Here is a 12,183-nt window from a genome sequence, read left to right as displayed (position 1 = left end):
GTGCCTGCGGATGACGGATCTTGCGGGCAGTTCCCCTCCAAACAGTCCCTTTGACATTCAACTTGAGTCCAAAGGCAACAATCCTCCAGTTGTATGTCAAAGAACCAAAACAGCACACTGAACACCAGTCTCGATTCCATATCCAACCCAGTGTCCATGTACCGGTGAATTTTTTTTGGCTCTGCTCCCAATCTCGATTGAGCGAGCGCATTGAAGATGGTGTGCCTGCTCCATCTCAACTCGATATCTGGCTTGTGGAAATTGCTGACTATTGAGATCAGTCCCAATCACTGCGGCCGTATCTTCAATGTGTCCGTTCTTCTCTGACCGCCGCTCTTTCTCTCTCCAACTTCGCTTCACAAGCCTCAGAAAGACACAATGTCCCCGAGATCGAAGCAGCCAGTTCGCCCGAAGTCCTGTTAAACCCTCTGACGATTGCCCGCAATGAGAACGAGAAAGTCCTGATAGAACCCAGCGTCAACAGTGTGCGAGTGAGCATCAGAATAAAGCAGGCCGACGAGATTGAGAATATTCTGGTCCATAAGTTCACACGTTTCCTTACTCAGCGTGCCGAATCCTTCTTCATTCTACGACGGAAGCCAGTCAAGGTGGGTGGCACTGGCGTCACCAAAAGATCGCGACCTGACAAGCTGTAGGGTTACGATATCTCGTTCTTGATCACGAACACGCATACGGAAGAAATGCTCAAGCATAAGTTGGTGGATTTCATTATCCAATTCATGGAGGAAGTCGACAAAGAAATTTCAGAGATGAAGCTCTTCGTAAGTCATAAACGCCCAATTACAGTCTGCGGGCATACACTGATTCAGGGTGCAGCTAAACGCCCGTGCTCGCTTTGTGGCTGAATCATTCTTGACTCCGGTAAGCCCCTTGAGTTGTCAGCCACTCCTCAATTATTGACAGGCCGCAGTTCGACTAGGTTTGAGAGTCGACAATATAACAGCGCAAGAGCGCGGATCGTGCTCAAGTGGTCGTGTTGGCGGGTCTCATTGCAAGGACAGCCATTCTGGCTGAGCCCACAAGGCTGCAGATGGACCACGACCCCTGAGATCATGTGACTACGATCCAACAACATTTCAGTCACACAGAGTGTTTGGAGCAGCATTAGCGATAACGATGGGCAATATCCGATGATGAACAATGAGCTGCTGGACTAGTGTCATGGTTCTGATCATTCTGGTCTCTGGAGATGTTGAATACAATATTCATTGTTCGGAAACCACCTTCTTTCCCATATGCTGACCTTACAGAAATGGTTTTATGATGACTAGACCCAGACGGATCCCTCTGAAAGACCGGGTGAGAGTCTGAAGGCCCCCAGTTTGTTCGTCCTTCCCTGTGCCGATGCTCAGGTCGGCGAGCAGCGATGGACAACGACTTTTACCACTGGCGGCCATCCGAGCCAACGACACTGCTGACGTACAGCCAGTGACTTTCTCCTGGGGTTTTACACTGTGCGGTGTGGCAGGCGCCAAGGCGAGTCTCTCATTTGTATAGGGAGACGGCCAAGTGAGGCCAGAATTTGGCTTTTTGCTCGCCGTGAATCAATACACCGACTCACCATCTTCGACCTGTCACCATATTTTGCGGCGGACTAGAAACAGGGCAGTCGATCTGATTTATGGCCAGGAAATCTCTTCTCTCACTCTTGCATTCGACCTCCTTTTGTTTTGTTGTTTTGAATCTTCTAAGCCCCCTTTTCTCTCGACATCTTCCTCACTTGCTCTTCTTCTTCCTCAAACATCTCCTTCAACACCTTTCTTTTCTCGCTTCATTCATTCCTTCTTCTTCTTCCTCACTCGCCCTCTTGCTCATCCCCTCTTTCATGTGTGTTTAACGTTACTCTTGAGAACCTGTCACCATGGAAGGCCAGTCGGGCTTCGATTCGGTGCCAAATGACGATGATCATGGCTACCACGCGTCCTCTGGCCATGTGCGAATTCCATACCCCTCGATCGGACCACTGGCGCCTCCTCCCCCTCCTCCTGTCAACTTCCACCCAGGAATTCATCTTGCTCCGCAGCACGGTGTTGGCGTTGGCAGCATGAACATGAACGGGTTGACCATGGCTGGGATGAATGGGGCTATGCCTGCAACACCAATCCTGACCATGCCGACACCCTCAGTTCCAAATTTCTACATCCCAAACAACGACCCCTTCTCAGCAGGCGTTGTTTATCAAGCACCACCGCCGTTGCCAGCGAGTCAACCTGTTCCTCTTCGCATCATGACGGATCCGGCAGTACCCTTTGACCCAAATACACCGCCACCGTTTGCTGATCGAGCTCAGCTGCTGATGCCACGCCGTCATGGTGTGCTCAAGATCATGAATGTGAGTTTTGTTTCCTATTCTTCTGATATGTGCTTTGCTGTTGCTTTTTTCTTTGATTTTGTGTCTTTCGCGTTCGTCGAGTGATCCGTCACCTGCCTGTCACTTTGTACTGTGCTGTGTTGTTCTGGGGCAAAAAAGGGGCAAGCAAGTCCTGTGGTGGCTCACAGGGATGGCTGGCTTTTTGTTCTTCTTCCCTTCCTCCTCGTCCTCCTCTGCAAAAGCTTCCATCTGCATGCATTTTTGGATCAGTCGTTCGCAAATGGGACTCGTGCTCACCATGTCCCATGTTGCCCCCCTCAGATCCCCTACACGATCAGCGTCGCCGAGATGCAGCAGTTCATCTGCAAGTACATCCCCTCGAACCACCTGATCGAGCCGCACGTGTCCGGGTACCCAATCCACATCATCATGGAACGCTCGACTGGAAAGACGATGGATTGCTACGTCGAGCTCACGGCGCCACGCACGGCCGAGCAAGATTGGGAACACGGCTTCGGGCTGAAGCTCATGCGCATCCCCAAGATTGGCCAGCGCAATGTCGAGGTTTTCTTGAGTAACCAGGGCGAGTTGATGAAGGACATGTTCCCCCGCGCAAAGTGCATCCACTTTGACAGTGAGCAGTATGGCTCCCCCAAGTTGGTGCCGAACCGCGACATCTTCTCGTCGGGTTACAAGGGCTTCATGACCAACGAGGAACTCACCTGCATGGTTCGTCATGCTGAATATCCACAGCGGGTGAGCCTTTTTTAGAATTTCTTATTTCTCTGTCTTCAAAAAGTTGAACTGCCGCAATGAGTCAAAAAAACTAAAAAACTGACAGCTTTTGTGCAGTCCCAATTCGCGAATCGGAGCATGCAACGCACCTTTGAGAGTATGATCAGTACTTTGTACAAGGTAAGCCATTTCGCACTGATTCATCCCACCAGACAGACACCCTGTTCTGACCATGACATCTCCAGTTCCCTTGGTTTTCCGTCAGACTCTACACCGTCCGTCAGGTCATGGCCATGTTCGACGCGTATAAGAAGCAACTTGACGTGCTGATTGTCAAAGTCGACTCTTCCAGAGGCATTCCTCGCGAAGTCGGTCTGGACAACAAACTGTTGATGGATTTCGTCTTTGCCGGCCTCAACGCCCCCGGCTTCTCCGAGCGCCAGCGTGCAGACATCGTCGAGTCCTCTCAGGCGTTGTCGTGTGGGTTCCGCATCAGCAAGCATGCCCGTTACTGGCCATTTCAGACCTTGTCTGTCCACCCTACCCATTTGTCGGACCAGGACATTGGAATGTGGTTTGAAATCTTGAACATCGGCATGGGTGTCATGGAGTCGCAGACCCGCAAACTCATCGGCATCGAGCCATATCTCGAAGTCGTCCGTGATTCGGAGGGCCATATCTTGTTCATGCCTACCGAGGTCGGTCTCGATCTGAAGCGTGCACAATTCTCCGTGTTGGAGACGCGAATCATGGCCGACATGATCAAGGTTGGCTGGAACGCTTACATGGGCCAGATGGGCGTTGACCCACCGACACCCGTGCATCAGCAGTATCCTGGTACAGGCCACTTCAACAACGACTTCACCGTTGGTGCCGCTCATGTCGACCCTGTCAATCCATTCACTGGCACTGGAAGCAGCAACAATGGTCAAGAATCTGGTTCCGGCGTCCCCACCGCGAATTCCCTCAGCGGTCAAGATCAGTATTCTTCTGATGGGTGGAATGCAGACGATGTTCTCTATGAAGAGGACGGCATTGAAGAAGGAGAATACGCCGACAATATTGACGATCCGGAGCAGGCACTCAAGGCCATGCGCGAAGTGCTCAGACAGGTTGGTGAAGCTCCACCGTCAGATCAGCAAGTCCCCATGCACAGACAGGGTGCGTATGATGCAGAGACCCAGGGGTTGGGAGCTGGTTTGCAGAACATTGAGTTGGCCGGCATCAGCAACAGTAACGCCACCAATGGGCCTGGTCCTACGATTGTCGGAGAGCTCCCTCAGCAGCGCACCGCCCGTTCGGGCACTGTTCTCAAGCAGCCGTTCAATCCAGAGTCTCCAGCATTCGAGCCCCCGGCGGGTTGGAAGCAGCGACATCGTCATAATCCCAGCAACTCGGACTCTACCTTGGGCACCGGCACTGTCTTTGGCGGCGCAGGCTTGGGAAACGGTGACTTTACCTCTCCGCAGAGAATCAGCACTGCTCGGAACAATAACAACAAAGGCAAAGGTAAAGAACCAGCTACCACCACCACTGCTGGTGGAGGAATCCGCCTTCAACCTGCTGCAGCAATCTTTGGGCCGCCTCTGAACGTTGCTTTTGGTCGAACTGATGCCGCTGCTGAGCAGCCGAGCTTGTTTCAAGGACCCAACAACTATCGTGAGCGTCGCGGTGTTACCATTCGTTCTCCTGACGACGGAAACTTCTTCGCAACCTTGCAACCCACTTCTGCTCTTGACGCCAGTGTCGCCAACACCAACCGTGCCGACGGCATCGACGAATTCTTGGATGGTCTCTTTGGCGAAACTACAACCCAAGCTGAGCGTGCGGCTATGCGTAGTCCAGTCATGACTCCGACCAACAGTCCAACAACTGCGAGGGGCTCTCCTTTGCGACGCATCATGGGTCGTGTGCCTTCGGCTGGTATCGGTCCTATCGAAGAAGATGACGAGGATGACGAGGTCGTCAGCAGGTCGGGGGTGGCGGCGCCTCACTCTTCTCCAAACTACACCCGCTACTCGGACGCGTCGTCCAGCCCAGACATGGCGGTGGTCCGTGGGCCCCCCGAGGATCGTGGCCCCGGTTCCGGCTGGGAAGGTTACTCGCCAGTTCCTCAGACTGACTACTCACCCAAGCGAGGCCCTCGCCGTCTCACCACGCCCGGCTTCGGCACCCATCTTGTCGGATCTCCATATCCTCAGCGCATCACCAATAGCGAAACCACTGCTGTCGAGCGCAGTTACCGCCTGCATGGCCAGCGCCTCCAGCTCCACATTGATGAGACGATTGACGAAGAACCCGAATCTTGAGAGCAACTTGGTGCCAGTTACCGCTCTAGCCCTTCGAAACAAGAGGTGAAACCGATGGTGAGAAAGAGATGATCAGATGTAACTTTTCCGGAAAAACAATGGTGGATCAAGAATGCCTACAGTGCAATACAATGCGATGCGATGCACTGGTCGTGTGATGGCAGAAACGAATTCATGTCAAGGATGATGAGAAAAATGATGGTGACGACTTGCTATGAGGGTATGAAACGCGTGATGCCAGATGCGTCGCGACTCGCGAGAAGAGCTAGCTTGCACTTGGAGATGGATGGCTGGATCATGGATGAACAAGTGCTCGACAGAGAAACACCAGAAAACGAAACAAGACCCAAGAAAAAGACTCTGTCCCCCATTCCCCATGAGCGAGCGAGCGAGTGACCTGTTGTCCAGACCTGAAGGATTGGTACCTACTTGAGAGGGAAAACAAGGAACCGAAAAAGACCCCCCGACTCGGCCCCTTGAGCAAAAGGGCGACTGGGTGGGAAAAGAAAAAAGAAAAGATCTCACACGCACACGAAAAAATGAAAAGCGAAAAATCAAGAAAAACACAGGAGATTGAGACATTGAACATGGACACGACTTGGGACAGTGCCTTTACTCGAGGGCAAAAGGTACAGACCGAGTCGCTGTGCTGGTTCTGACTACGGGCATGACTGAGGAGCTAGACAGAACGTGGTGCGTGCATGCAAGAAACACAGAGTCCATGGATGGCGAGCGTGGACAAGGACAAGCAATGGCATAGCATGACATGGCAAAGCAAGGTAGTCAATGGCGATAGCGCTAGCGATAGCAATAGCAAAGAGCTCTACCGATTCACTCACCAGGGGCTGACACTGACCTCTAAGAGTTCCCTCTTCCATTCCCATTCCCATTCTCATTGGAGTTTTAGTTTTTTTTGGTTTTTTGCTTTTTGTTTTCCATTGCGTCTTCCTTGGTGTTGTGTACACTGTACTGTGTTGTTTTGTGTTTTGTCGTATTATGATGAGGCGTTGAGGGTGCTGTACCCGAGTACCTCGTACGCTGCTCAAGTGAGTGAGTCAATTCAGGTGACACGGAAAAGGGGGTTGATAGGTATTTTCAGCCTTGTGCGGGTGGCCGCAGTTTGAAATGGTTACGAGGATGTGTGAATGTACAGGATTGTGAGAGGGTATCTTTGCCGGGTGGGCTACCGATAGATAGAAAGTTAGGCACCATTACATAGTACCTTAGGTACCGACTAAGTAAGGTTAAATGTAGGCCTGCTAGGTAAGTAGACAAGTAGGCAAGTAGGCAAGTAGGCCAGCTAGAAGACCATCTACCTCTCTGGATTGGTACAGTAGAAGCACCTGGAAGCCTACCTAGAAAGGTACCAGTTATAGCACTCCCTACATAGGTACGGTACCTAAACGGCAGTTAAAGTCAGACAAATGGCCCCCAAAAGTTGCCCCCACCCACCCCCCATCAACCATCGTCAGCATCATGGCAGTGTTATGATTGTTTCTACCCCTCAGCTGAGACTAAACTCCCATGCGCGGTTCCTCTCTCTATTCCGTTCCATCGTCCTCTAATACCAAGTAGAAGTTCTCCCTCTACAAATACCAACAGGATCAAAAAAGTTCCGAGTCACCTGTCATACTCCTACTCTCCCACACACCCCCATCCCCCCGCTTATCGACAATCGAATCTGCAATCCTCCCTTGGCAAACTGGCAGCTGATAGGGGATGCGGTACCTTAAAAATGCATGCAGGGCAGATTGGCAAAAAGGGACGGGCGGGAAGGTAATCGGTCGGTTGGACGGTCGGTCAGTCGGTCGGAGCAAGTCAAGTTCAATTACCTAAAAATTGGGGGTTCATGCGCGCCCGCCCGCCGCGGCATCGCATCGTATCGGTGGCGGCCATGCGGTTATGCGACCTGAAATGCGGCCAAACCAAAAACACAAACTCTGGAAAAAACTCAGCCCGAAGAGAGGCCAAAAACAAAGGAAAAACGGTTGAATAAAAAAAAAAGTCTCGTCCCGCGCACCGCCCCTTCCCCTCCCGAACCTGCATATCCAGTGCATGCCATGCCATGCATGCCTGCATGCACGCGTGCATACGCGCATCGCATACCCTCCCTCCCTCCCTTCCTCCCGTCGTTCGTGAAGCCGGAACTTCGGAAATCGGGTAATGATAATAGATAGGCAAACCCTCCCCCATCCCCCTTCCGATAACCCCTCCTGCTCCTCAGAACAAAAAAGGTTCATGGGGAAAAAATAAATGTCGTGCATACATGCATGCATGCCTTGAAAAGTACTCGGTTTCACCATCCCTCTCTGCATCGCTATTTGTGGATGGCGAATGACGGAATCACGGCACGTCCAATACCTTTGCCCCAAGACCACTGCTCAGGCAGCCCTTGATCGCCATAGTTCCAGACATCTCCTCCCGCACAAGTCGCCGCTACGGATTGGTTCCAGCTGGGACCAGGGGATCACATCCTTTCAGCGCTGTAGGAAACGCGATTGGGCAGATCTCATAGCCGACCGACTGAACTACTCGTACTCGCTGACAAAAAGACACTCTGACCAGAAACTAAACAAAGGTGATAAGCATTCAGAAACTAGCACCACTAGTAAACAAAGCTCAACAGACCTCCATTGTTCCATCCCGTCCTTTCCCAGTGTGCCGGCACAAAACAAGAATCCCACCGAGCTCAAACATCTCCGGATCGTCAGGCTGTGCTGAGTGTTTCTTGCCAGTTGTTGCGGCCGATGCCACAGAGTCCAAGCCCAGACAGAATCATCTTGCCTCTTCTCTTCGCCCATTAACAACTCCAGTGTCTCCAAACGCCCATCTCACCCGTTCAGTCAGTAGATTTGTTCCGCCGCTCACTCTGTCCACCCTCGTTTGATCTCATCGAAATTTGTTGAAGAACCCGTCTTGATCAGAGAGCTTGAGAAGGACCGGCTTCAAACAGAGCCGCTGTCCGATGACCCGAGAGAGGTGGTGAAAAAGTACTATGAGTACACAAGGTTGCAACGCGCGTTTGGTTTTCTTTTCTGCTTGGAAAAAAAACAAAATAACAAAAAGGATTCAGACAGCCTTCCCAGGTACAGTAGCGCATTAAGTCAAAAACAAAAAAATTCACATAGCCACCCAATGTTGCATTTCGTTCAACGTTCGCAAAAGGTGAATCGGGCTCTGATAGCCGAGGGCCAAGGGGCAAAAAAGTCGTAACAGCTTTGCGATCTTCCGAGAGAAAGAGAACTTGATCAAACAGCCACCCAATGGTTTATCTTATCCCATTTTAGCCCTTTCCGTCCGATTCACTGGCGAAATTCCAGTAAAGACCGATAACGATGAAAATAAAGAGATGTGGGTCGCCCCGAGGTGTGTATTGTTTTGCAAAACGAAAAAAAAATCCATGTAACCCGATGTCGCTGAGACCCGACGAACGTCCTGAAAGCCCGAAGTGCACGCATTGCACGATGGAGTTGATAACAGGGGTGATGAGCATGCTCTCCGAGCCAACTCCTGTGGGAGGAAAACAGGGCCCGCTGGGTTCTTACGGGAAAATCCCAGGGCCTCTGTGAGGAGAGGACGAAAAAGGCGGGACGGAGAGCACAAGCAAGCTGTCATTATTTCTTGCCATCCAGCTTGCTCAGCATCTCGTTGTCGTTCTTGCCTCGTAGGTCCGGAGCTGCAGTCCGGGTGTGTTCAAGCATCTCATGCACCTTCATGCCACTTCTACCGTTGGCAGAGGAGCCTGCCGAACCAGGTTGATTAGGTGGCGGAGTTCTGCCGTCATCGTAGGTCGGCGCTTGATGGGGCGAATTGTAGCTCTGCGCCGACTGCGGCGTCAGACCAGACGGAGACACGTTGCCCTTTTGAGATTGAGTGCCATTGGGATAGCGAGCCGGCTGTTGAGGGAAGGATTGATAGCTCATGGTCGACGTAGCCGGCGAGGTAGGCGCACCGGGAGTATGATCCGCATAATCATAGCTACCACTGCTGTTTTGGCGTGACTCATATGTACTGTTGCGCGCACGCGAGCTGGGATGGGGAGACTGGGATGCATGAGAATTCTCATTGTGGGGGTCATCATCAGGAGGGGGACGTTTAAGACTGACACGTTCATCATGCTGAGCAGCTTGAGCCTGCCCATGTGCGTCATACGATGGTCCAGCAGGAGGATACGAGTAGGGGTAAGGCGCAGGAGAATAACCAGGTGGCGGTGGCGGTGGATAGTTGTACTGGGGTTGGCCATGAGGTCCAGCGGGTCCTAGAGGTTGGCCGTGGGCACCATAGAGCATTGGCGGCGGGTCACCCTCCCGGGGATAATGGTGTCCATTTTGGCCGGCTCGACCATCAGGTTGACCTGCGATGGGAGCCCGCGCGGCATTGGGTCCATAAACCGCATTGGCGGGGACAAAGGCAGCCTGAGACGAGACGGGATGGAACAAGCACTGCTGGTTGAACCGCACACAGTTTTGACAGCGGCCATCCGGAGAACTGTCATAGCCTGAGCACCGAATCTAATCTGACATTAGTGCATGTCCCTCAACTATCTTCGCGCCGAGAGATATCATGCATACCTTTCTCTTCCGGCAGTACTTGCAGGCTATGGCGGTACGTTGTCGCGGCGCAGCAGCTGGAGCAGGCGGGGGGTAGGGAGGAGCATAGTAGCCTGCGTGGGGATGCGCATACACTGGTGGAAGGCGGTACGCATCCGGTTGCATGGGTGGTGGGGGCTGTCCCAGATCAGGCCTTGGGGGATATGCGTATGCTGGATGCGCAGGGTCCTTTTGTTTACCGATTGTCAGCTGAACATATCTCAACTCGACTTGGAAAGAAGCGACTTACTGGGTAGTGAGGATAAGCCCCATGCTGACTTGGCCATGCCTGTGGAGGGGGATATGGATGAGCCGCCCTTGGGTCTGGATACTGCTGCCTCGCGGGTTCTGGAGGAGGATATGGGCTCCGGTCATCTCTCGCGGGAGGACGCTGGGGAGATTGTTGTGAGTAGTAGCCACCCTGGATAGAGTCGTCCGGAGGAGGAGGGTACTGAGGACGTTGAGCATCCCGGGGATCCGCCATTTGTGCCGCCATGAATTATCCAAAGATTGTGTGTGGGTGACACAGGTCCAGCGAAGGGGGTCGACGCAGGCCAGGAAACAACCGAGGCTAACAGGAAAACGGGTAAGGGAAGGGCCGTCGAGGCGTTGAAAAGCAAACAGAGACTTGCTCGCAGAGCGTACGAGGAAATCTGAAGGATAAAAAGCGTCGACCTCGGAACCAGCTCGAGGTCGAACAGTTGGGAGGGAGAGTCGATGTGAGGCGGCGCGGGCGCAGTCGTCAAGCACTGCGGTGCGAGGGGGGGAGAGGAGGAAAGTAAGTAGAGGGGATGAAGTTCCTGCAAGGGTGTGCGAGGTGACCGGGCTGAGATATTAAGTTGCTTAGAAGGCGTCCGGGCAACAAAGGGAAAAAAAACTTTGTAAGATGGTACGAAGTGTCGGGCCCTGGCAGAAAAGATGATCAGGTGTTCGCAGGCGGGCGGGTATGCGTTCGGACGGAAGGGCTGCGTCAGAGCCCGTCGAAAGGAAGGCGATCCAAGGGATGGTGAGAGGTGTGAGAGGTGTGAGAGGTGAGAGAGAGAAGGGTGAGAGACGATGTGAGAGTGGACAAGGTGATGGAGGACGTGACGAGCTGAGGATGACGATAATGGGAGGGAGAGGCGGTTGATGAAGAATGATTGGAGACGGCGGTGGGTGTGATGGGGATGGAGAGTTGTGTCCAAGGACTCCAAGGGCTGCTTGGAACAGAGTGGCAAGCGGTCGCTATAGGCTCTCAACTGCTGCAGGCACAACCGAAGGAGGGAGAGATTTTGGGGTGGGAGCTAGGGCTGCGGGCGGGAGAGTAGCCAAGGTAAATGTACACAGTTACTGCCTTGGGGGTTTTTCTGGAAGCCCCTAAAAGCACCCAAAGGCCAGAGGGCACTAAGGGAGTAGTGACCCAAGGAGACGGTCCGGAGAAGCGGTATTGAGCCTACTAGCGATGCAGGACAGGGATCATCAGGTGCCAGGCGCCAGGTGGGGATGCTTGGAATGGAGCCCGGCTAGTTAGGCTTTTTGAGGGTGTGGGTTGCCTGTGGTTCTCTCTCACACGATCCTTAGGCTGGCACTTGGTTGGGCACTGGCTGGTAACTTGGCCTGGCACGGCTGGGGGGGGGGGGGGGGGGGGGTCTGCTGCCACCTGCCACTTGCAACACTTTGGTGGGAAAATGACAAGTAGTGCCGCTGCTTGTAATCGGAGCCGCCAGGCCCTCCCGCAGCTGGGAACTTGACCTTGAACCTTTGTCCGGCAAGTGCCTTGTGGCTCGGCCTCTTCGGCTGCCTGACGGAAACCACTGGTTGGATGCGGGCGGTGCTGGGCGAGTCCCTTGAGCTGAGGCCTTCCCCGCCAGTTCCCAACTGAGTGCCCGAACTTTGTCGAGATCCGTAAGGTGTTGGCGAGCGTCCCAAGGTTAAAAATGCTGTAATGCTTGCTGCAAGGGGAACTCCGGCCACTGGTTCTCGGTGTATCTCGTACGAGGTATACCACCCCCAAGGGACACCCTTCGCAAAAATGAATTGCACACCCTCTCACCCTCTCCAGGTGGATTCTCAGGCCGAAACGAGACGAAGACGGAAACCTCCCTTCCTTCTGGTGTGGCCTGTCAACTTCCGGTGACGGGTTGTCCTGTCACCCTTGTGTGTATGGCGAGGCGGGGTTACACCTTTCGGGATGCCTGGTGCTTGCCCCTCTCTTTCTCCTTGCGTCGTTTGACACACG

General features: G+C 53.2%; 3 protein-coding genes across 3 annotated transcripts; 2 read left to right on the top strand and 1 right to left on the bottom strand.

The window, feature by feature from the left end:
* Nucleotides 1-10: 10 nt before the first annotated feature.
* On the top strand, nt 11-1,069 carry AYO21_07888 (hypothetical protein; the record flags this gene model as incomplete). Its single annotated transcript, XM_022657841.1, has 5 exons — nt 11-91; nt 282-608; nt 657-782; nt 838-882; nt 965-1,069. The coding sequence occupies 5 exons, from the start codon at nt 11-13 to the stop codon at nt 1,067-1,069; spliced, it is 684 nt and encodes a 227-aa protein (XP_022509868.1).
* Nucleotides 1,070-1,882: 813 nt separating this feature from the next.
* On the top strand, nt 1,883-5,376 carry AYO21_07887 (hypothetical protein; the record flags this gene model as incomplete). Its single annotated transcript, XM_022657840.1, has 4 exons — nt 1,883-2,353; nt 2,603-3,061; nt 3,185-3,247; nt 3,313-5,376. The coding sequence occupies 4 exons, from the start codon at nt 1,883-1,885 to the stop codon at nt 5,374-5,376; spliced, it is 3,057 nt and encodes a 1,018-aa protein (XP_022509867.1).
* Nucleotides 5,377-8,990: 3,614 nt separating this feature from the next.
* Nucleotides 8,991-10,449, bottom strand: AYO21_07886 (hypothetical protein; the record flags this gene model as incomplete). The annotated part of the gene is made up of 3 exons (XM_022657839.1): nt 8,991-9,887; nt 9,948-10,154; nt 10,216-10,449. The coding sequence occupies 3 exons, from the start codon at nt 10,447-10,449 to the stop codon at nt 8,991-8,993; spliced, it is 1,338 nt and encodes a 445-aa protein (XP_022509866.1).
* Between the last annotated feature and the right edge of the window lie 1,734 nt (nt 10,450-12,183).

Source organism: Fonsecaea monophora (genome assembly GCF_001642475.1).
Source record: "Fonsecaea monophora strain CBS 269.37 chromosome Unknown Scaff64, whole genome shotgun sequence".
Lineage (NCBI taxonomy): Eukaryota > Fungi > Ascomycota > Eurotiomycetes > Chaetothyriales > Herpotrichiellaceae > Fonsecaea > Fonsecaea monophora.
Note: the sequence above shows the minus strand (reverse complement) of the source record. Positions and strands in the feature narration are given on the sequence as shown.